This window comes from Manis javanica, chromosome 11, assembly GCF_040802235.1.
Source record: "Manis javanica isolate MJ-LG chromosome 11, MJ_LKY, whole genome shotgun sequence".
In the NCBI taxonomy this organism is placed as follows: Eukaryota; Metazoa; Chordata; class Mammalia; order Pholidota; family Manidae; genus Manis; species Manis javanica.
The window spans coordinates 4,254,562-4,280,058 of record NC_133166.1 but is presented as its reverse complement, the minus strand read 5'-3'; the positions used below and the strand labels follow the sequence as shown (position 1 = coordinate 4,280,058).

At 45.9% G+C, this 25,497-nt stretch overlaps 1 protein-coding gene across 1 annotated transcript; it reads right to left on the bottom strand.

Annotated features, from left to right (window-relative positions):
- Positions 1–12,542: 12,542 nt before the first annotated feature.
- On the bottom strand, positions 12,543–25,497 carry GPR83 (G protein-coupled receptor 83). The gene is made up of 4 exons (XM_017654631.3): positions 24,435–25,497; positions 20,017–20,142; positions 17,755–17,888; positions 12,543–15,296 (listed from the first exon to the last, which is right to left on the bottom strand). The coding sequence occupies exons 1-4, from the start codon at positions 24,816–24,818 to the stop codon at positions 14,672–14,674; spliced, it is 1,269 nt and encodes a 422-aa protein (XP_017510120.3). The 5' UTR covers positions 24,819–25,497; the 3' UTR covers positions 12,543–14,671.

The following is a 25,497-nucleotide window of genomic DNA, read 5'->3' as shown; positions in this document are numbered from 1 at the left end:
TTCAAGTTCTGGGAAAGAAACAGGGGTTGGGGGGACTCTAGCTCTTCTCTCTCCCCCTTCCATCTTCCTGGCACTATAAGGGCCTTTTTTTTTTTTTTTTTGGAGAGGGCGTCTCTCATATTTATTGATCAGATGGTTAACAACAACAATAAAATTCTGTATGGGGGACTGAATGCTCAATGCACAATCATTAATCCACCCCAAGCTTAATTCTCGTCAGTCTCCAATCTTCTGAATCATAACGAACAAGTTCTTACATGGTGAACAAATTCTTACATAGTGAATAAGTTCTTACATGGTGAACAGTGCAAGGGCAGTCATCACAGAAACTTTTGGTTTTGATCACGCATTATGAACTATAAACAATCAGGTCAAATATGAATTTTTGTTTGATTTTTATACTTGATTTATATGTGAATCCCACATTTCTCCCTTATTATTATTATTGTTATTATTATTATTATTTTAAATAAAATGCTGAAGTGGTAGGTAGATGCAAGATAAAGGTAGAAAACATAGTTTAGTGCTGTTAGAGAGCAAATGTAGATGATCAGGTCTGTGCCTGTAGACTAAGTGTTAATCCAAGCTAGACAAGGGCAATAAAACATCCACGGATGCAGAAGATTTCTCTCAAAACAGGGGGGGTGAGGTTCTAAGCCTCAACTCTGTTGATCCCCAATTTCTCACCTGATGGCCCCCCTGCGACTGTGCCTGTCTTAGGTTGTTCCTCCCTTGAGGAATCTTACCCATCTCTGGCTAACCAGTCATCTTCCGGGGCCATACAGGGAGATGTAAAGTTGGTAAGTGAGAGAGAGGCAATATTGTTTGAAAAGGTTAGCTTTTTACCTCTTTGCAGATGTATGCCCTGTGGCTTTTATGCCCAGTATTTGTCTTGAGGTATCTTTCTCACTTGGAGGAATTATGATACTCGGTAAATTCGATTTGAGGCACGAATTCTATTTAAAGGTTGTAATTAGGAAGGAAGAAGAAAAGCTATAGGAGTAGCAGATGGAAGAAAACATGAGAAGATTGATTATTTCTTTGACATATCTTCTTGTAGAGTAACATAAGCATGTATAGGTTTTAAACTACTAATTAAATTGCGTACGCACATTAACATAATAGGAATACAGTTACATAACCAAAGCAGACCTATAATTATCAGCCATCTCCAGTGAAAGCAAGAAAACCAGTTAGGCACCTTAGGCATTTGTGAAAACTTATCTATGATATGGTGGATATTGTCCAACTGAACTTGAACAGTCTGAGAGAAATCAGAAAAATTAAAACAACCCATTATTGGGGACTGTTCACATTCCATATGTTCTTTTAACAGTAGATAGTCTGTAGTCGTAAGATTTTGGAGCACTGCAACTTGCACTTCTCCTAATTCTTGGTTGAGTTCCAACAGTATAGATCCAGTCACATTTGTTGTTTTACTGTATGCACAGGCCAGCTTAGATATCTCCTTCTTCATTCCCATGGCAAGTCCAGGAACCGGTGGGATGAATGCAGCTGCAATTGCAGCATCGCCTGGATCTTTGTTGAGGTTTTTTGGTGATCATCTTCTGGTATGACTCTTCCAAAGAGTGCTGATGTTGGAAGTTCTTCTTCATATCGTATCTTAGTTCATTTTCTGGGTAGCCAAATTAGGCTTTGGTCCTCTGTATAAATACAAACAGACCCTTTGAAGGGCCTTTTTTTTTTTAAATCATATTTTCCTTCTTCTTTACTCCTTGGACTTCCTTCTTCCAGGCGGTGTTTACAAGCCTCTTCTCTGAGGCAGTAAGTCTCCTAATCTTAATGTCTTGAGGGTCACTGGGGGTGGGGCGGAAGAAATCTCAAAGAGGAGAAACACAGAAGAAGTACTTATAAAATATTATCTATGTTACATGGACATTTAGCCAACATTTATTCCCACTTACTCTGTGCTAGGCACTCAAGAGAGGTCTGACTGAAACGTAAGACCCAACCCTCCCACAGGCAGCACCACGTTATTGGAAGACACAGAGAAGCACGGGAGCAATTACAGGACAAAGAACTGGAGGGAGATCAGGGTTCTGTGCTTTCACTGAAGAGGGGCTCCTCTCAGGCAGACTTGGGGGTCACGATGTGGGGAGCATGACCCTGTGCTGCACTTGAAAGACAGACAGGAGTTAAAGAAACCGTCAATAAATAAGGGGTAGAACGACCCCTTGAGCAGGAGGTTCTGTCTGTGCAAAGGTCCAGAACATTGAAGGAGCTTCAAGTCAGTAATCCAGCTTAGCAGGAGGCAGGAAGAGAGGAGCTGAGGCAGGAAACCTATGTGGGAAAGTAGGCTTTTGTAGGCAGTGGGGGCCCATTAAAGAGTTTTAATCAGGAGATGGCAGGCTTGGCTTTGAATCACTTAACCCACGGCATGCAGAATTCACTGGAGAGGGTGAAATAACACTTGAAGGCCAACTGGAGACCATTGGTTTACCTAGGGTGAGCCAAATGAGGTGCTAAGGGGGCAAAATATTAGAAGGTGCTCACTCCCAGGGTTATTTAAGTGCCCCCTTAAACCTGTAGCCTCAGCTTTCCTACTCACCCTCGTGCAATCCCTGGCTGAGAATATGAGCTCATGCATTGAAAACTGATCATTTACATGTTCATTGAGCTCTTTGCTTTTGTAAAAAGGATCCTTGAGCTAGAGGAGTAATTACTAAAAATGGGACCGTGTTGAATTCTAATGCACCTAACACATAATAGTAACATAAACATGCCTGTGAGGGTGACAAAAAGGGTTCCATTTCTTTCTTCTGTAGCCAATCAAGTGCCTTTGACTGCTCATGATGAGCCTCTCAGGAGAGGGTTAAACAATGGAGGAAAGAAAGATGTTTTTTCTTCTGATGTGGGAGCAAATTTATAAATAAAGATGGTGGTTCCTCAGTGTGTGGGCAGATACATTTGAAGAGATAAGGTGCTGCTGAGGAGGGCAGCGCCCATCTGTGCCCCAGACAGCCTCAGAACAGAGGTGCTTGATCCGCACAATGAGCTCTAAGACAATGGCCGTCAGATATTTAGTCAGATGCCCCGTAAACAAACCAATCACAAACCAAAACAAAAGCCTCAAGAATGGGAATAAACAGGGATGAAAAACGGGGAGAATAAAGCCTTGCAAGATAGTTGTAAAATTAAGTGAGAGAGTGAATGGGAAGTCCTGGTAGCACCCACAGTACAGCCAGTCTTTGTTCCACGATGTTAATTCATTCTATCTTTCCTTTCTGAGCTATGTAGGAATCTTGTAAATAATAACAAGAACTGGATTCACTGAAAAATTATAAAAGAGTAGGCACTTTACATGCATTATTAAATCCTTACAACTGACCTGTTTCAAAGATTATGAAATTGAGGCTCGGAGAAGTTAATTTAGTTGCCAAGAGCACACATGGCCGAGATGGAGTTAAGCCTCATTTGTCCAGCCCTAGCAGAGACACAACATTAACCATTACACCCTCCTGCCCCTCCTGCCTTCAAAGTCACAGGATGAGACATATACCCAACTAAGGACTCCTCAGTGAGCCCTACTTTCTGGACAAGAGTAGGAAAAAATGGGCAGCTCCATGCAAAAGGAAGAAACTGGACCACTATCTTACACTGTACACAAAATAATTTCAAAATAGATTAAAGTCTGAAAGCATAAAACTCCCAGAAGAAAATATAGGCACTGAACTCTATGATATCACTCTTAGCAACATTTTTTTGCCCTCAGGCAAGGGCAACAAAAGCTAAAATAAGCAAATGGAATTACATCAGAATAAAAAGCCTTTGCACAGTGAAGGAAACGATCAGCCAGACAAAAAGGCAACCTACTGAAAAAGAGAAGATGTTTAAAATTCACACACCTGATAAAGGGTTAATATACAGAATATATAAAGAACTCACACAACTTAATGTCAAAAAAAACAAGTAACTTAATTAAAATTGGGTAGAGGATTTGAATAGTCATTTTTCCAGATGACCAACAGGCACATGAAAAGATGCTCAACATCACTAACCATCAGGAAAACGCAAACCAAAACCATAAGGAGATATCATCTCATATCTGTCAGATTGCCTATCATCAAAAGGACATAAAATAACAAGTATTGATGAGGATGTGGAGAAAGGAAACCCTTGTACACTGTTAGCAGGAATGTACACTGGTATAGCCCACTATTGAAACAGTATGGAGGTTCTTAAAAAAATTAAAATAGAAATGCCATATAATCTAGCAATTCTACTTCCAGGTATTTATCTGAAGAAAATGAAAACACCAATTTGGAGAGATATATGCACCCTTATGTTATTGAAGCATTATTTACAACAGGCAAGATATGGAAGCAAAGTGTCCATCAACAGATGAATGGATAAAGATGAGTTACATAAGCAGAATGGAATATTACTCATCCATAAAAAAGAATGAGGTCTTGCCATTTGTGACAACATGGATGGACCTATAAAGTATTATACTAAGTTAAATAAGCCAGACAGAAAAACACAAATACCACATGATTTCATTTATATGTGGAATCCAAAAACAAACAAACAAACAAAATAAAACAGAAACAGACTCACAGATATAAGAAACAAATTGTTGGTTGCCAGAGGGGGAAAGAGTTGAGGATGGGGGCAGATGAAATAGGTGAGGGGGGTTAAGAGGTACAAATAAAATTATTCATTTCCAAAGGACTGAGGCTCAAAAATCATTTTTCCTTAAAGAGAATACATTAAAAAAAAATCTAGCATGTTTTCCAAGTTACTGGTTTCCTCTTCTTTGCCCTTTTTTTTTCTAACTGCTGTACTTTTTTTTCACATGCTGAAGTTTGAGAGCAAGCTCACATCCTTCATATTCTCAGATATGTCTGTTTCTAGCACCAGATGGCTCCGAAGACAAATATTCACCAAAGAATATACTGAAAATTTCACTATTTTACCTTCAAAAGAAGAAAAATACTAGTTGTTCAGGTCTCGCTGACACAAGATAGCAGATCTTTGACAAGGGTGTAGTCCCAAGACTTCAACAAACCCCTGAGAATGACTTTTGTGAAAATATTTACACTGGCATCTAATTGCCTTCCAAATTACATTTTAGTCTAAAGTTATACATTTCGTATATCCTACCACACAATCAGTTCTCATTTTTCACACAAGTTTCATTTTCTACTTAATAAACAATTTGGGGCTGACTGGACACTCACTGAAAGTGCCATAAAATCCACTTTTACCATTTTTTCTGTATGGATTAGTCCAGCTCACATTAAAGACCTGAGTCCATCTGAACAGGTCACTCTTTAAAAGTAACCTGAACTTCTAATCTCTGAGCAATCACAATTAATTCCTCTTAGAAGTAAGTGCAGGAAGCTACCTTGGTCATTTTTCATGGGGAGTAATCAAAATGTTTGGTATAAATATAATAGAACAAGAAAGGGGAGTTTAAGCAAATTATTTATGCTGCTACTTGTTAAGGACTGAATTGTGAACCCCCAAATCCATGTGTTGAAGCCCTAACAGCCAGTGTTGCTCTATTCAGAGAGAGGGCATTTAGGGAGGTAATTAAGGTTAAATGGGGTCCTAAGGGTGTGACCCTGATCCAATGAGGTTAGGTCTTTCCCACCTTCCCCTCCCCTCATGCATTCAGAAGAATGGCTATGTAAGGACATAGTGGGAAGACAGACAAGAAGAGGCCTCACTAGAAACCCACCCTCATGGCATCTTGATCTTGGATTTGTGGTCTGAGAACTGTCAGAAAATAACCTTCTGTTGTTTAGGCCACCCAATCTGTGATATTTTTTTATGGCAGCCCTTGCAGACTAATACAATACCACTAGATGGATTTAAAATGATTATTTAACCAACGAAAGTAGGAAGCGGTGAGGGTCTGGGACAGAGTTTAGGAAAAGTGAGGAAATGGGGGATTGAAATCAAGTTAATATTCATGTTTTATTGCAGGGAATCAATAGATATAAGAGAGAATTGATTATTCAAGAAAAGGAAATTTTAAATATATTATTTAAAGTTAGAAAGGTGAACCATTTAGGAATTCTTTGGCTTCAATTAAGAGAACATCTGACTGTTGTGGATTAAATAAATTGAGTTGTTTCCAGCTCCCAGTTCCCAACCATACACAAATTGCAGGGGTAAGCAGCTGCTGGCATTGGTTCAGAAATAGCCACTGTCAGGGCCAACAGCACTACAGTACTTGTGGCTTTTCTTCGTGGTCACATATTGGCTGCTGCAGCTCCAGCCATCAAGTCCTCATTCCAGACAGGAATACAAAGTAAGGGGGAGAGGATAGCACCAGCAGACCTAGTTATATTTTTGGTCAGAACTGTAACAATGTCCCCCCTAGCTGCAGGGAGAAGGGGATTAGGAATGGCATTATGTTAACCCTACCTACATATCTGTCACTGAAATGGTCAAAAGTAGCTGCCTCTGAAGTGTGAGGTAATGGATAAGGATAGTTAATCCAGAGACTTTAACTTTTTATTTCCAAGTAGAATAATTTTTAAAACTTTAAATATAATACTGAAAAACTTAGGATAAAAGAACACTCATGCCTCAGGTGTGTAAACTGCCACATGTCATAAAGCTCTGGCGTTCCTAGCGAACTGTTGAAGCTGCACATTTCAGTCAATGGCTGCTAAGAATCTACTTAATGTGGATTTTCCTGGTGTAGGCCAGGGAGGATTCAGATTCATTTGGATCCCCAGAATCCCATAGCGAGGTATTTAAGCCACTCTTTAGGTCAGCTTCTTCCTTGAACTATCTACTACAGGCCTTAAAGATGGTTACTAGATAATGCTTGCCAAGACCTACAGTTGCATAGAATAGGGATCAAAAACATGACCATTGGAGTTAGAAAGACTCGGGTCCCACAGTCAGAACAAACTTCTTACTGATTGTGTGAACTTGGACAAGTCACTCCAGCCTCACTTTTCTGAGTCTCGGTTTTCTCACTTACAAAATAGAGATGGTAACACTTCCTAGTACAGTGTTTGCAGCCAGAACTCATTACTATACTTATAGCACTTAGAATGCCTGTATCAACAAATACTTGTTGGATAATTTCTGAACATTTTCATTAATCTATAAAATTACAATTTGCCTTCATATTCTCATAATGTCTGAAATGTGCACATCATTTTTAGTTGCCTCGCATACCATCTATCAAGTCATCAGTGCATTAATAGAAACTGGTTTTAAAAAAAATACTTTAAGAAAACCTCATTTAAACTAAATTACTGGACTTTTCAACATGCATGACTGGGCTGATGCAGGATGTTCCATGCCTACTAAAAACATGTAGAAATGTTGTTTAAAACAAAGAAATTGAAAAATCCAAATTCCACAAACAAGGAGTAAGCTAATAGCTAAACTGGTGAGTAGAAGTTGATCTCAGAATCTTCCATGGGGATTTCAGGCATGAATATACAGTTTAGATGCTGAATATACAGTTTATATTACCACTGTGGATATGAAGGCCATGTTCAGGGATCGGGGGTGAATGGGGGTCAGGGCTGAAACTTTCTGCCTAAAGCTGGAAGCCTACAAATAGTTGCGCTATCACATCGAATGGTGGAAGTAGAGCCAGAATACTGACTGGCCAAGGGAAGTGATGTAGAAGCTTCCTACTTATACTGGACCATGAGTGAAAAGTAGAGTTATCCACAAGAAAATGGAAATCTAAGCCAGCTCTATAGATGAATGTGAAGCCAAAATCATACTTGGGGTATGGAAAGTCTAAGCTGAGAAACAAACCTTAGCAAGTCATTCATGGTGGTAATGTCAGAATAGCTTGGTCAGATTAACCTTTCTGTAGTATCAACTAGAAATCTGGAAAAAGTATTTTAAAACAACTGTATGAAAGCACTGGAGAAGGACAGAAAGTATTTAGAAACTGGATAAAAATCCACTCTTAAAATACAATTATAATCGGTGTAATTTAGGAGCTTGAGGCTTTTTGTCTACAGACATTGTTAAATACACATGAAACTCAGAGAGGCAGAAAGCTGGAGCCCCACCCCTTGAGGCAGCATAAGGAAGTTCAGGGCTTGTGGAGTATCTATAAAGTTTAGAGGGGAAACTGTGGAAACAGAAGGAGCTACAGAAAGGGTGAACCATAAAATCTTAATACAAACTGAGCCAAAATCTTTGGCAGGCCACTAAACTATGCATGAGATGGGGAGTCCTTGAGAGTCCACATGATAATCAGCAGACGGAAGTTGAAGAGGCTGTAGAGAGATTTCAGCGCCTGCTCACCACAGGGCATATCAAGGTTAACAAAACCCTTCGGAGAAACATGAACTCTATAGAGACTCTTCAGCATATCATAATATCCAGTATGCAATCAATCAAAAATCACTAGACTTTCTAAGAAACAAGAGAATGTGACCCATACTCTGGAGAAAAATCAGGCAGTATAAATCATTTCTAAGATGACCTATCTGTTGCATTGTAGCAGACAAGGAACTTTAAAGCAACCACTATTATAACTATTGTAATATTTTATAAGAAAATATAGTAAATAAACAGATTGATAACTTCAGCAAAGAAATAGAAATGATAAAAAGAAATCAAATAGAGGAAGGAGGGGGCTTTTGTAATGGTGGCATAAAAAGTTCAGGCAACTGCTTTTAAAGATAAAATTATAAAAATGGGACAAAATTATGTAAAGTAACTTCTGCTCTGTGAAAGATAATGTCAAGAGAATGAAAAGACAAGCCACAGACTGGGAGAAACTATTTTAAAAAGACACATCTGATAAAGGAGTTAGTTACAAAGAACTCTTAAAACTCAACAGTAAGAAAAAAAACAACCTGATTAAAAAATGGGCCAAAGACCTTAACAGACACCTCACCAAAGAAGATATGCAGATGGAAATAACCATATGAAGAGATGCTCCACATCATTTGTCATTAGGGAAATGCAAATTCAAACACTGAGTTCCCAATACACACCTATTAGAATGGCCAAATCTGCACCCAACTGAAAATTTTTTAATTGAAAAATATAACATCTGAAGTCCATGCTCACCAATTCTATTCACTACTGTACAGAAAAATTTAGTTAGTACAATAAGACAGGAAAAGATATAGAAGTCATAGATATTTGAAAGAAAAAGTAAAACTCTTTAGTTGTAGATGACATGATCATGTACACAATCCTAAAGGATCTACAAAAACATCTACTAGAATGAATTTCTGATTAAGCATAATTGTGGGATAAGAGTTCAACATAAAAAAAATTGTTTTCTTGGATCTGCAAGAAGGAATGAGAAGTCCCATCAATAATAGCCTAACAAATACCCTTAGGGTCTGCCAGAGGTAAGGAACTTCAATAAACTAGAAATTTGTGTGAGAAAAAGTGCTTCAGCAAAACTTTGTACGCTAAGGGAAAGAAGAGATTCCAGCTTCTCCCAGGAAGAAAACCAAACCTCTGATAGAATTGCTTTAAGTACCTAAGATCTAAAAATGCATACAGCGTTTCTGAGGTGCAGAGCTGGGTAGTGATTCCTTTGCAGTGACAGTGTCTGGGCTGACTACCTGTACTCTGTCAGGGATAGAAGCCTCTGATCCCCAGCATCTAGGAACGTTACCTAAGAAGACGGTAAAGTCGGACTCTTCTGAGTTCATTTTCACTGAAGGACCAATTCTGTGGCTCTCCAACAGACACCGAAGTGAATGTTGAGACAGTTCCTGAACCATACCTTATTTTCTTGAATCCCTCACCTAAATCAAGGCTAAAGGAAGAGCTTGGATTTGGAGGAGAGAAATTTATGGAAAAATTCTCTGGAGAGAGCTGTTGCCTATTAGCACCCCCCAGCCCCTGCCCCTGCTTCAGATGAGCAATGTGAGATTCTACCTTCTTCATCTCAAACCTAACAAAAGGGGCTTCCTGGAAAGCCTGATGTGTGCCCTGGAATCTGGTGACACTGTAGACAGGTGTCTGTTTTGGGTCCAAGGGATGACAGAAGGTAGGATAAGGGCTCATGGCTTTGGTGGTGTAACCAAGAGAAAGCTGCTGTGCTGGAAGACCCTGTACTGCCTTAATGTGTCTAGAAATAGGATGTCTGGGTGTTTTCTGGGAGCAAAACACTAATCACCTGAAAGAGCAGAGCCGGAGCTACTGGGGCAGGCATAGGCTACAGCATATGAACCAGAGGCAGACGGCAGAGTATTCCAGGGAATCAAATGCACCTCCTGTGTTTTGAAGATTATGGCTGACGGGGGGCCTTGGGAAGTGTCTGCAGAGCCCAAAAGCACTCACAAGACAAAGCTGGCTCTAGCCACCTGCCCACACCAGAGAAGATGAAGTCACCCATCAAGGTAGAGCTCTTGTCTCTCCTCATCACCATACATGTATATTGGAACTGAACAATTAAATAAATGGATGGCAGATGGTGAGAGCCAGGTTTTACTGCTGGAGGAGTTTACAAGGCTAGAGGAGATATGCATGGGGAACAGGCTAAAACGATCCATTTGGCAATGGATCAGAGTTGGAGATATCAGTATGAATTCATGTTTACCTTAATGCAGGTATAGATGGTTATGTATAGAAATATTTATAGATATGTGTACATATACAAGGTTAGAATACATAAATATGTTTCCTCAGTCTTCCAGCTGAGAGGTTCTGGAATGCCTTAGAAAGTCCTAGAAAATACCCCAGTAACAGTGGGCACCCCTAACACCCAGATCTTGTTTTCTAATACATTCTCAAATAAAAGGGGCCAGGATCCTTAGAGAAGTAGCTAATTCTAGGACTGAGGCAAGACTTTGAGAGATGGGAATACCAGAGTGGATTTATGAGGTGTGACCCATGCATTCACCCCTAAATGTGCCCCCGGAGAGAGCCTAGACATTTCCATGGCATAGAGAAACACACTACTGAGGGAAATGTAATATGTAAAAGTGCTAGTGTGGATCTCCTCTATGCATCAAAAATGAATATGAAGATGCTACATTTGAAACAGGCTTCCTAATTCCAGTGAGGTTAATGGGATTGGATTCTGGGGAAGCAGCAGTCATCCCTACTGGCACATAAGGCATGCTTACTTAGTTTTCCAAAATGCATCCAGGATTGCATGTATCTTATTTGTTCCTTCCCCAACTACTTCTAGAAATGAGAGAATTGGCGGGGAGCAGGGGTAGGGGCTGGACACACAGAGATGCTGAAGCAAGGTGCTGACAACCTGATCCTACCACCTTTACCATCTTCAGGTGACATTCTAAGGCAAGCATGTTTCCTCAGGGTGCTCCAAGATCCTCAGTGTTCCCAGAATTGTCCCTGGCCCCAGACACTCTGCATGGTCCTCATTATCTTAGAGCCTACAGCTTGCACAGCAGCACAGAGGCCCTGGAGGTACTATCACAACCAGCCTGGAGCAGAGGATTTAGCTGAGTTCTGCCTGTGCTGAGGACCCTGAAGCCTGAGCTGGCTCTGAGACAGCTGTTCGCCTTGGCAACCTGCCACAGTCAGTCAAGCAGAGCACCCACAGTGTGGGAGTCACTTAGGGCTTGTGGAAGATGCTTCTAACCAGAGCTGAGCTCACAGGGCAGCAAGAGAGCCTGCCTGTACCAGAACCACGGAGTCACTGGCCCAGAGCTGCAAAGGGCCTTGATGCCCACCTACTCAAGCATTTCCCAAAGCACATAACAAAAGTTCTAGTTTTTAGGATAGTTAACAGATTTTATCAAAAAGAGTCTCATAATCGAGGAAATTTGTAAAACATTGGATTAAAAACAAATTAAAAATCTTTTCTACAAGTCTTCTCTAATCTCCAAGAAGGTAGCATTTTTCCCAATTTTGCTATGTGAGCTACAGCTGAGCCTCAGTGTCTTCATCTGCAATGTAGAAATAATAATGCCCGCCTTGGAGAATTGCTGTGAGGCCAAATGGGATCATGAGTTCAGAAGCACATTTAGCACAGCGTCTCACATGGGAGGTCTCAGCAAATCTTAGTTCTCTTCTCCTCCTACGCTTTTCATTTTTCTTTCATATTTTCCTTAGATTCAGTCAATTACCCCAGGTACAAATTTCTGTGAAATTATTTGAAACAGATTTCTTGGTCTCCAGATGCCACCCGTGTAATTATGTATGCAGTGAAGTCTCCTACCCAGTTACCTAGTAGGACAGAGGGACCCCAGGTCCACTGGGAGAGAAACCCCAGTAAACACAGGAACATGGTACCCGCCACACAGCGCTGAGTGGGAAGACCCATCCCAAGCCTTGAACGGTGGCTTTGCCTCCTCCTGAAGCACCAAGGACCAGATGGAGTCGTGGGTTAAAACACACAAGACAGATTCATAATCACAAAAGAAGAGGCTTGGCAGCCAGCTCAGTGGAAGAGGCACTAGACCCGGAGTCAGGAGGCTTCCACGGGCTGTTTACCCTCTCAGTGTTTGCACTTCCCTCCGCTGGAACGAGCCCGGGTGTGGACAGATGATCTCCATGCGCTCTTCATCTAATCCATGATTCTTCCCATTTTAAAGGTCACCAACTGCTGCATAATCTGAAGCCCAATAGGCACAGTCCACACACCCAAAATACACTTTATTGAGACTGCAACATTTACAATAAATCACTCATTACAACACATCGGAAAGACTCAAGTGTTACAGAGTTCACACTCACAAATATAAGTCACTTTGGCTCTGAGACACAGAACATGGGGAAGGGGGCAGACAGTACACTGACAGGACACCAGACCTCGTGGGCCCTCTGGGGGCTCCCCTCCAGAGAAGACCCTCCTAGATGCCCTCAGAAGCCACATGAAGTTCTCCCCGTGAGTGCAGAGCAGGACAAACTTTCTGTAGCCCTGCTGCCTGGTCTCTTTTGGGTTCAAAGAATTTAATTTCTACAGAAGCCTTAAGAGGAAACCTTCAGCTACTTGCTGACACCACAAAATAGGCATAATCATGGGAGCCATTTGGCCCAAAAAATCCACCTGGGAATCCCTACGGGCTTAAAAGGCTCCCTCTGCCCCTTGAAAGTCAATTTTCTACCCACTGTTTAGAAGATATGTTTTAAACTTGTCATCTTGAAGATTTTCAAACATCCTCATAAACAAAACAGCATAATGAAGTCCCTTGCTTCATCAGAGGGAGGCAGATTACATGACTAAATTCAGTTTCATTAATAGTGGAGATGGCTGCAGGAATCTTGGTCAAACCCCTTCTCCCCGAACCTCAGTTTTCCACTTAGCCCTATAGCCACGCTTTGCTTTCAGGATTTATCTGGTGCCAGAAAGAAACCTGAAGCCAGTGTGAGAGTGGTAACTGTTTGGGGCTGGTGAATTAAGCTCTGTTCCCTGCTACATGGCTCTCCTGGGTGCCACAGTGAGTCACTCAGTACCGGATGGAAGGGGGTGAAAACACTTAGTCTCTGCAATGGGATTTCTCTGGCAAGTTGAGTCCTTAAGGACTATCATGATGCCAAAGGTTTCTGCAAGTGACACGTGAGCCATCAGGGTGATGTTGACAGCGAGTCGTCTTTTGGGAACCAGCATGAAGAAGCCTTAGCGTCAAGACAAAACAGAGAAACAGCCCGTCTGGACAGGTAGGAGGGATGAGGTATCTGAGCACAGTTATTTCCAGCATGTTGGAAAGCCTGCTACGCTCATCTCCTGGGAAAGCAGTGCAGTGTTTTACTCCTTGTTCTGTGTGATTGCAGGAGAGAAGGATGTATGCCTCCTGAATGAGTTTTGTTCCCCATCTCATCACGCCTCCAGCTGACAAGAGGTACTTCAGCCCATCACTGGCTACAGGAAGACAGTCTTCCAGCTCTGTGCCAGTCTCGTCCTTGGAGTCCTCTCCCACCTCTTCTGCCAACTCTTCTGGTAGACATTATTCCATGGAGAGGGGCTTGGAAGTTTTCTGCTTTATCCCTATATCTTGCTTATCTCTAAACGGAAAAGTGCAATTCAGAATGAAATCAGAAACACCCACACACGGGAAAGGGCTGCAAATAAATCTGCAATATGCTAGCAGAACTTATCATACACTGGGCGGAGATGTGGTAGTTTTTATTTTCTTCTTTGCGCTATTCTGAATTTTCCAATTTTAATACTTTTTCTTTGTTTTAAAGGAAGCTCAGTAACTCCTCTTTGTTTTAAGGAGCCCAGGTGGTTCTTTCTTGTCATGTACGGAGCCAAGTCACCACAGAATCGATTCATCCTGATCCAACAACTTCAGGAGTGACCTCTGGGCCAGCTCTGGCTTGCTGACCTCTCACTGGCCAGTGAGCCTTTCTAAAGCAGAGCTCGGTGCATCTGGGTTGGCCACACCCTCGGTATGACTCAGGTGTCCTTTACGGATGCTGAGCCACAGGGAGGTTGTAAGGCAACTTCTTGATAGTTGAGGCAGTTGACTGACTCAGCCCGAGTGGGTGGAAGTTGTCCTGGGCTCTCTGGCTCAGGGAACCAGGGTGATACACCTCACAGCATTTCTTAAGACATGATTTCATCGATTTGGGTCTCACATCACATGCGGTAGGAGGCTGAGCAGAGACTTCCTAGGAACTCAAGAGTCCTATGGCCTCTGTAGCAACTTGTTTCCAGTACTGTGAAGGTTCATGTGTGAGAAGACAGGCTTTTTGCCAGGCTCTGTCCTCAGGCCCCTTCCCAGCCTCAGCTGGAGACAGAGCCCTCCTCTGCCTCGTCCACCCTCCTCTAACTCATTGCCACAGTGGGCTCCCTGGATGACAGGTCTGTCTTGCCAGACTGGACTTGGGAGGAGGGCAGGAGGTGGTTGGCTGGAGGAGCCCTCCGGCCATTGCTCTCTTCTGTCCAAGCCACCCTGAAGGAAGGCACTGGGGAGGGCGGCCGCTCCTCCTGAGGCTTGGCTGGCCTTTGGCACATGCCCAGTAGCGCCTTGAACTCCACTCTGAAGTTCTCGTTGAGCCAGCAGTAGATGAAGGGATTGTAGCAAGTGCTGCTCATGGCGAACCAGTGGAAGGCAAAGTAGAGGGCATTGTTGGTGCGGATGACCTTGCTGGACAGGAGGAGGACATAGCAGTTGAGGGGGAACCAGCAGAGGGCAAACAGGACCACCACCAGCATCAGCATCTTGATGGTCTTTTTCTTCTTGCGCCGCAGAGCCAGGTACTGCTCCGTGGTCACGTCACCGATTGTGTTGCACAGCCACAGCTTCTTGGCCACACGGGCGTAGGCCACGGACATGATGAGGAGGGGTAGGATGTAAAGCAGGATGAAGGTGGCCAGATCCAGGTACTTCCAGAAGAGGTCAGCTGGCTCGGGGAAGTCAGGCAGGCACAGGGAGCGGACAATGTCCTCACTGGGGGCAGGAAGGGGACAGGGAGAGAGAGAGAGAGGGAGAGGGAGATTGAGAGAGGAAAGGAGGGTATGCAGTCAGTGTGGGAAGGCCTCGTCTCTCTGCCCTGGGCTCCTGGTAGACCTGCCTGTTAGACGGTGGCCGCAGCCTAACTCCCTGATCACATTTCTGCCTCTCCCACCAGGCTGGGAGTCCTGTGAAGATAAAGAATAGACCTGGATCTCTCTGTGTCCTACCAACCTTGGCTTACTCCTAGCCCCTAATATTTGTTCAGTGAATGAATTCAACAGTGATGTTCCTAGTCTTAGCGCTAACTCACCCTGGGAGTACAGCGTGTTCAGGAAATCTTAGAATTTGCCATCGTACTATCTACTCCCATAAGGGAGGCGGACCAAGAAAGGGGCAGCGAAATGACGGGACTTGAGAACTTGGCTGGCAATGCTTGAACTAACATACCTTCAGCCACTCCTGTAACAAGTATTTCTTTTCTATGGAATGCACCTGGTCCTCTTAAAGCTTTTTAAGGACATCCTTGTGTGTTGGAAAACCCAGAGCTGGTGAGTTGAGGATACGCGGATTATGACCTGAATGAGGGTGCACAGGCCACCCACACAGGGTTGGCAGGCAGCACCCACGGCATTCAAACCCCACTCTGAGGCAATGACAATCCTGAGGCCGTTTGGGTTGAAGGCGCAGTTTCAATTGACTCACACAAAGGAAGTCAGGTCCCAAGATTTATCACTTACAGATCCCAGAGCAGGGGTGCAATGAGCCCTGGGAGGGCATTCCTCCACCCCAGGTCACAAGATCGCAGGAGACGGAGAGCGGGGCAGCAAGCCCTTCTCTGACCGAGAAGGTGGTTGGGGCGGTGGTCACTGACTTTCCATGGGCTCAGCCTGAGTGGTTTTAAAAGGTGCCGGAGGAAAAGCAAGGTAGGGACTTGAGGCGGGAATCCTGAGCTCAGGTCCTCATCTGGATCTGGTATGAACAGGGCCGTCATACTGTAAAATGCCTCGGCAGTAACTCACAATGGCTGTTTTCTCATCACACCGTGTGGCTTGTGGCTCCTGTTATATGTGCTAGTGGCATCACTAGTGAAGGAGAAAACTCTTTCCTTAGTGTAAAAAAAAAAAATTGCCCTCCATGTGTGAAGGCAGATGGGAGGTGGGGTGGGTGGGTATGGGATTCATTCCGATATCCTAGAATTCGGGGAGGGAGCCTTTATAAATTGGTTGAAATCGGACTCCAGAGCTTGTTTCCTTGCTGCTGCTTATGCATACGAGTCTAAGTGTATGTTTTAGGCAGGACAGCGAATGGCTACTGCAGGACATGCCAGTAGTGCACCCCCAGGTTCCCTCAGATCCCCTTTACTGGTCAGAGCACCAGGCTCCCAGCTCCTGCCGGCCCTGCAAGAAATAGCTGGCATCTGTGATCTAGGTGCCTAAAATTACCTTCAGGCCACTGAAAACACTTCCCCAGATCCGCTAAGAGCCAGAGGGGCTGGGAGTTTTCACTGTCCCTGGACAGCCTGGAATATGAAAACCCAGCTCCCGTGCCTCAAGGTGGGGCAAACACTGTGTTACCAGTTTGTTCCAGGGCCCCCTGTGGAACAGGCTTCCAGTGGCCCCCAACCCTAAGCCGTGAAATCACACCCTCCTAGGTCTCTCCCCATTTGCTGTCCTGCCACCCCACTCCTTTACCCATCACTCCTGGAAACACTCCTGAAAAGATCATGAGATCACATTACCTTCCTTGATCTCAGGGTCTGGTCCTAAGGAGCCTCATCTAAAACAACTATAAACAAATGAAAATCACTCTAAGCTCATTCATTCATTCATGCAGTAAATATGTACCGAGGGCTTGTTATGTGAAGACAGGAAGTTAGGTGCCTGGACACCAGGGCAGCAGAAATGGGGCCAGTGCTCCCCAAGCTTACAGTCTAGTGGGGAGATCACCTTGAATGAACTAGTAGCACACATGAGCATTTAAATTTTAAAAAACTGAATGTTTGGAAAGAAATTCTCATTCTGTGACAGCATACAACAAAGAAACTTGAATGGGAGGGGAAGGGGGGTAGAGCATCCCACCTCAGGCCCAGAGATAGATACACGCTTTGTCTGTAGGTTATGTGACAGGATTTAAACATCACCATTTTAAATGAAGCCTGGGTGATTTTGAATCTTTGTGTGAGATTCTGTCACATCTCCAGGGACAGAAGCTGCTTTGACCTTGCAGACAAACTGGAAAGAGAATAAGGAGAGAGCTACCCTTGTTGAGAAGAAGAGATGAGGAAAAGCAGAGAAAATGCAGAGGATAGGCACAGTCCTGGAAGAAGAGGATGGGAGAGAGGCAGGAGGAATGGCCCAGCACAGCAGGTACTGGTAGCAGATTCAGGGGGTCCCAGATTTCCCTCGGGTGAGGTGCACAGAGTGCCCTGCTGCCTGCTACTAGTTAATCCCACCTGTACTTGAAGGTAAATAGCTTCTGGCAGATGGCGTGTGGGAGCGAGAAGAACGTTGCCATGGTCCAAATGACTGCTATGTAGACGACGCCTTTCGTGATGGAGATCCGGGGTTTTAACGGATGCATAATGACCTGGAAAAGAAGCAAATGCATCATGGGCTGAAGAAGTTTTGAAGCAAATGGGTGATCCAGGCAACACAGCTCACTTGTCACAGTAAGTCAGGCAGGTCCTATTTATAAAGTTCAGCACCCTGTCATTCATTATTGAGCCCCTCAGCTGCACCACCCCACAGCCCACCTCCAGGGGTAGAAAGAGGATGTCATCCAGATTTAGACTCCAGGCAATTCAAATGCCTTTTGCAGATCATATGTGGCAAGACCAGAGGGCAGTGAGAGGGTCTGAGGGTGACAGACATGGCGAGGAGATGCTCACCACTTATCATGGGGAGTGGAACTGCATTTATTTGGGAGTTCAGAACACCATTTATGAAAGCTATTTCTAAAATAGCAATGGGCCCCAGGCTTTCCCATGTCTATCGTAAAGGCCTCAGGCTAAAAAGCATCTCATCAATTCTCCTAAAAGTTTAAATAAAGCCTTGGGAATTTAACAGCATCCTCATTTTAAGATTAGAATTATTTCTTGAAAAAGGCATTTTTAGGATGGGTGAGTCCAGGGTCGGGGTAGAGGACATAAAGAGCTGCCACTGCCTCAGGATGTCATCCCAGAATACACTGGACATTCTAGCTGTGTCCTCCCAAATTTTTCTCCCAATTTTTTCAAGGTTTTATAGGAGGAAGTGACTAGGCTTTAGAAGCTGCCCAGCACATCTCCATTCTGGACTTGGCTATCTTTGCCTCTTCTATTCTTTCATTGTTCAGGTTGCTGAAGAAAGTCAGAGGCTCTAGATGTCACTCAAAGACTCCACTGGCATGGGGACAGGGCCTGTGTTTGGGTGTATGTCACAGCAATGTGGTCAGTATAGGCAAGACTTATAGTCTTGTTCCTCAGACTCACCATGGCCAAAGGGTCAAGGGTCAACTCAGTTAGCTGTGTTAAGTGGAGGTAAGCATAGGCCATGTAAAGGTAAACATAGAGTCTCTCTTATTAAATTAGGGGAGAATGTTAAGAAAAAGCAAAAAACATTGTATGCCATCTTTTCACACTTTGCACCAAAGCGTCTGCAATATAAATGCCAAAATGATGGCATTTCACGGATAAAGAGATCTCAGAGTTTGCCAAGTCCAATTCCAGATCAGACGCAAGCATCTCCTCTAAAACATCCCTGTCCAGTGACCATCCAGTTTGCTTAAAGATAGCTGGCGACATGAAACTCTGTCTCTCCCCAGGCTGTTTTGCCTACCTTTGGACACTTCTATTAGAAAATTCTTCCTCGTATCAAGCTGTATCTTTGAATCTGCATCTTTGAAGCTTCCTATCCCCTTGTCCTTGTTGCACCTCTTAGAGGTACTCAGAATAAATTCTCTCTTTGTTCCAGTGGCGCTTTTGATATTGGCCGTGTAGGGCCCTTGAGGCTTCTCAGAGTAGGGTGGTCTAGTGATCAGAGCATGTGCTTGGAAGCAGACAGACCTTGGTCCTAATTCTAGCTGCATCGTTCACCAGGTATGTGATCTTGGGAAAGGTACATGCGCACTTTTCTGAGCTTCCATGCCTTGATTCAGCATAGAACTAAGTATACCACGTGGGTTCGCTGAGTTAGTGCCCTTGAGGCACCTGCCATGGAGTCATCCTCCTCTGGGATGGGTATACTCAGGTCCCCTTCGGTTCCCTGCACCATATCCTCCCATGTGTGAATGATGGGGCAGGACAGTGAGCAGGGCCTTCCTGTCCCCCTCAGTGCCTGCTCCTGCCACCTGGACACCCTAGCCCGTCTTTTTCCTCAACAGCTTGGGCCAGGAAATATCCACCTCCCAGTCAGGAGCCTTGTCTCTGACCTGCAATTATTTACCATCCTCTTTTCATCTGTGGTTTTCCAGGTTTGCTTCTACCCCCAAAAGAAGGTCATTTTAATTTCTGAGACACAAAATGCTAGCAGTGAGTCTTCGTTGGAACAATAACCTGGGAATGACTTTTTTGCAACATCAGAGGGGTTAATATGTTTAATCTAAGTGCCAATGTTAGTCAATAAGAAGACAGAGACATTCACTGAAAATTTTACTTAAAAACTATCTTGAGAGTCCCTGCAGTCCCTGGAAAGCAAGCTAGAGGGAAAAAATGGCCATTGGGGGTAGCTGCCCTCACCTGGTGACGGTCCACAGCAATGGCAGTCAGCGTCAGTGCTGAGACGTGCAGGGAGCAGTACTGGGCAAAGCGGCTGACGTGGCACATTCCTTTCCCGAACACCCATGTGCTGTTCACAAAGCGGACCTAGAGGTGAGCCCATAGAGGTCAGAAGACAGACAGGCCTTGACCCTGACACCACCCACCATGGTCTCTCTGAGCAGCATCCCTCAGGGGGCCTCTTCTAGTTGCTCCTTTCCTCCACTCTACACTGCTTAATTGTGGGTCACACACGATTTTGCTTAAAGATAGAAGGCGTGACTCATTCTTAATCATTCAGTTCAACAAACCCTAATCCTGCTTCTGGGGCCAGGCCCAGTTTCCTGGGGCCAGGAAAGTGTGGGAATGACATGCATTTTGGAGTTGGACTTCCCACCTGTAGTCATTTTTAGCTGTGCGACCTTGGGCAAGGCATGTAACCTCTCTGAACCTCAATTTCCTCATTTGTAAAAGAAGGCTTAAAAAATCTCTATCTTGTGGGTTTATTATAAGGATTAAGTTTTTTTAAAGTCAATAAAGGGTGGAACACAACGGCTGGTAAATGATAGAAATGCATTGTTAGAAATAAATAGCAGCTATTTTTATGGTAATAACAAAATACATGCTTAGCCTCTTAGTTCAGGCTAGTGGGGGAGACACATCTGAAAAGTGTATGCATGGCACGTGGGCTGTGTTCTTGAATGTTGGCTAAGCAGGCCTTGTAACACATCATTGGGGAAGGAGACCCAGAGGCCTGGGGAGATGTGGGCAGGGGTGAACGGGTTTTGTGGGAAGGGAAGACAAGCTCCGGGGCAGTGTGGGGCCCTGCGAGCAGGCCCAGGCCTTGTCCCACATGAGGCATGCCCGTGTGCTCGCTCCGCCAGTTTCTGTGAGTGGTGTCTCAAGCCCGAGAAAGACCAAGCTTTGATTCTGATCAAGGAGCCTCCAGCCTGGGCAGAGGAGGACCCAGCTCTCTTGGATACAAGACAGAAAATACTTAGTGCCCCACAGAAGGGTCAGACAAAGGGCATCAGTGGGGTGCGAGTGGCCTGAGGCACAGAAAGAGATGATAAAGAAATACTGCAGGTCTGCCCAACAGAGAGAGTATCTATCGTGGAGTGATTAACGGCAGCCTGTCTGCCTCACACCTGTCACTTCGGGCAAGGCACTTAGGCTCTATGAGCTTCACTTTCCTTCCCTGTCAAGTGGGGCTAACGCTTTCCACTCAGTTATTATGAAAATGCAGGTACCGGAGGTGCAACAGCACACGGCACCCAGCAAGTACTTAACACTATTAACTGCCGCTGTTATAATATCTGAGACGTTTGAGACGAGCTTTAAAGAACAGGGAGGATTTGCACATGTGACAGTAAGAACAAAGGCCTTGGCATGGCCTCAGAAATCCCAGGACCTGTTTGGAGAATGAAGAGTGGAATGGTTTGGCTGGAGTATGTGAACGTGAGTCATGAGGGACAAGTCTGGCCAGACGATAAGGCTCAGAGAGCAGGCCGCGCACTTTACTCTTTTTGGGGTAGGCAGGCCATGCGACCTTAGAGCATCCAGTACCCTGACTGAGCTAGAAATCTTCAGAGGCTCCTACTTCTCACCTCCACATTCATTACCGAAGGCACCCAGAGCTACCTCTAAATGGGTCTCGTATCCACTTCTTCTTCAGTCCCAAGTCCATGGCCCTCACGGGGTCCCCATCATCTCTCGCCTGGACCATTACAGCCTCCTAAGAGCTTTCTTGTCCTCCAGGCCGGCCCACTTGTAATTCAACCTTCACACTGCTGACAGTATTTTTCTTAACCAAAACCACATTATTATCACCTTTCTGCTTAGAATCATCATGGACCTCAGGACAGAGCCAAAAGCCTTTAGGAAAATCCACACCCATTTACCACCTGGCCCCAGCCTTCCTTTCTGGCCCACCTCTGCTTCTCCTCCCTCACGAGTCCCCCGCAGTGATTCCTGCCTCCGCTTCTCCAGCTACCCTGAGCCACTCAACATCCCCTCAAACACCGTGAACTCTGATGCCCCATGTCTCTGTTCTCCCAGGTCTGTCTGCACTGGGTGTTCATCTTGACCTGGGAAGTTCCTAGTCATCCAGGCCTCTCTGAAATGTCACGTTTTTTTGTACAGTCTCCTTTGATCCTCTTGTGACACTGGCAGGTCAGAATGAATTATTCCCTCCTTCAAGGCTCCACTATTCTGTGCATGTCTCTGCCATGCGAAGGGCAAGTAAATTGCTTGCTTTTTCTCTCAATGACCACAGCTGGACATCATGCTGACTTGTCATGTGTACAGTGGACGGGAAGGGAAACCAGGGAGGAAGGACACTGTGACCAACAAGCCCAAAGGCAGGAGACCTTATCTAGTCAGGAAGCTTGGCTGAGGGCTTAGAAGACTCTGCCAGCAACCCTTTAACTCTCCCTGGCTGCAGCACCTTGTAAGCTCTGGCAGGAGTTTGGATTGGGGCAATTAAATGGGTCAGGTTCAAAGCCATGCTTCGGTCAGATTCTTTGGATCACCTTGGAGGAGCACTCGCTTGTTAGGACCTTGACATCCACTCTCCTCCAGGAGATCCTCCAGGACAAGAGAGGTCAGCTTTTAGCTGCAGTGTGCCCTAGGGTCCCTGGCCTCTCTCTCCACAAGCTTTGTGTCTGCTGCAGATCTAAGTGTGCATCCTGCTCTGGGCAGAAGCAGAAGAGCCATGCCCTGGGGCCTCCAGTTCCCATCCTGGGTGGCCCAGCCCACCCCCTGCATTGCAGATCATCAGGTCAGAAACCACGGGGAGCCAGAGATGCCCTCTCTTGTGCCCCGAGGCAGCTGGGGGGAATGGTGGGGGCTGGCGGGGGGAGCAGTACTTGGGAGCTCATTTGTCCTTGGCTTGTGCTCAGAGGATCCTGAGCGGTCAGGAATCAGATTTGGAGGAGTGGAAGCTTCACATGGTCCAGGAGTGCCCCCCTGCGCCCCCCTGGTTGAGTGGTTTAGTGGACAGATCTCTGGACTTGAGTCAAGGGAGGTTATTTTCATCCTGGCTCTACCAATTACTAGCCAAGTGACCTTGGACAAGAGAGTGAACCTCCCTGTGCCTTAGTTTCCTCATCTGCAAAACGTGAGGAATGTTCTCGTAAGAGATCAAGGGAGAGAATGTAATTTTAAAGTGTAAGGTATGGAAGGACGTTCCAACAGGTGGATGGACTTGTGGGCGTTCACCTTCTTTTTGCCTGTGTTATTGCTGTTGAGTGTGTGTGTGCATGTGTGTGTGTGTGTGTGAGAGAGAGAGAGAGAGAGAGAGAGAGAGAGAGAGAGAGTAACAAATACTGCTCTGGTAATAACTCAAATAAAAATAAGGCTATTTCATAAATTGAAAAAAGTGTAACTCATGCTAAGAAACATAAGGTGTAACTGTCATTATGATTCTGTCACAGCCCTCACAGTCGCACATCATAAGCGAGGACCACACTCCCCAGTCCAGAGGGAAAGAAATGGCGCTCCTAATGCTAAGCAGCCAGGGCTTGTGGAGGAGGTTCATCTGCCACTGATGTGCAAATGCCCCCAGCCTCCCCTGGGGCTCGAGCCCACCTCACCCTCATCTCCTTCCCAACATGAACTTCACACACCCTCACTGGCAAACTGCAGAAGAGAAATGCAACTTAAGTGGTCAGGAAAATGCACTTACAGTTCCATGAACAATTAGCAGTTGTTTGATATTTCAGCTGTGACGCAAAGCAGCACCCCATGCAGAGTGGGGATGGGAGGGACACTTAATGGGCTGTACTGGAGGGAGGGGGTAAACCTAACAATCTCTGCTAACATTTAAGGGATTTCGATTTCACTGCTTGATTATCCAACAGGCCCGAGCCCGGTGACACTAAACAGGAAACAAGCATTTGTTCACAGCTGAGGGCAGACACTTTAATCATTGACCCTGAGGCCAGCAGCTGCAGAAGCTCTGGCTTAGAAGGTGGTGAGGCAGAGACAGAGACACAAACAGAGGAGAGAGAGTCAGAAATAGAGAGGAGACAGAGACAGAGGAGAGACAGAGGCAGAAGGAGAGACAGAGGACAAACAAAACCACAGAGAGATGGCCAAGAAGAGAAAGTGAGAGGGAAAGGTGAGAATGGAGACAGGGATGGGCAAACCGAGGCAGAGAGAGACAGTCCCAGAGAAGAAACAAGCCAGGGAAAGAGAGAGAACGACAGACAGGACGGCTGGTAGAAAGCCTGGAGACAGAAACTCCGAGGAGAGAGCTGAGCTGAGAAACCGATGAGGTGGGGCAGGGGCGAGAAGACCCGAGGGAAGGGGAGGTCGGAAGGCGGGCGGGGGCGCCGCGGAGGCAGGGGACGCGGGGCGGCGCGGGCTGCAGGGGGTGCGGGCGGCGCGGGAAGCCTCACCAAAGTGAAGGGGGTGTTGAGGAGCGTGATGAGGATGTCCGCCACCGCCAGGTTGACGATGAAGAGGCTGGTGGCCGAATGCATTCGCTGGTTCTTGAAGATGACATGACAGACCAGGACGTTGCCGAAGAGCGAGAAGACGATGATGAAGGAGTAAGCCACGACGAGCAGGGCTTTCGCCGTGGGGTTCTGGTTCTCGGCGCCGTAGCGCCGCCGGCCCACGAAGTTCTGCCAGTCGGAGAAGCTGTAGTTGGTCCAGAAGTGCGAGGCGTTGGGCATGGCCAGGGCCGCCTCTGCGCCCGGCGCGTCCGCCCGGCCCTCGGGGCGCTCGGCGGCCCGCACGGCGGGGAGGAGGCACAGCAGCGCCAGGTGGGGGCCCATCATGCAGGAGCCGCTGCGCGGGCACCGAGGGCGCCGGCTGCTCTCCCGCTGCTCTGCCCGCGCTGCTCCGCGCGGCCGGCGAGCGCCTCTGCCCGGTGGGCGGCGCGCGTCCCCCCGCCGCCGTGACGCGCTCGCGCGCCGCACCCCGTCCCCTCCGGGAACCAACCCGGCCGGGCTTCCCCAAAGCCCGCTTGCCCGCCTGCCCGCCGGGTTCTGCGTAAGCCTGGGGATCGTGAGCGGGCGCCGCCTGGGGCCCTCAGCCCTGGCACCTGGGAACTGAGCGAATCCCTGAGGCTCGGCGGCTCCGGACACTGGCTGCGCAGTGAGACGGATACTAGGGTTACTCCAAGGCCCGTTAGTGACCAGACTTAAAGACGTTCCGGAGGGCTTCCTAGGTTTTGTTTCCTTCCGTTTGTCAGGACCCTATGGGGGTCTTTGTTTTTCAAGGAAACTCTTGGACGGGATCAAAGAATCAGAGGATCTAAGTGCCCACTTCTTGGATAACTGACTTTTCCGCCATGCAAGTTTTTGATGCTGTAGTAAGGCGTATTACCTGTATTGTTTCCTGTGTCCCATCTCCTTTTCCAGGAAAACTTAGTACTTGCAGCCCATTTTCACTCCCATTGTGAAGGCTACGAAGTCACCCCCTGCCCAGCCAGTCAGTGGCCTAGTTCCTGTTGAA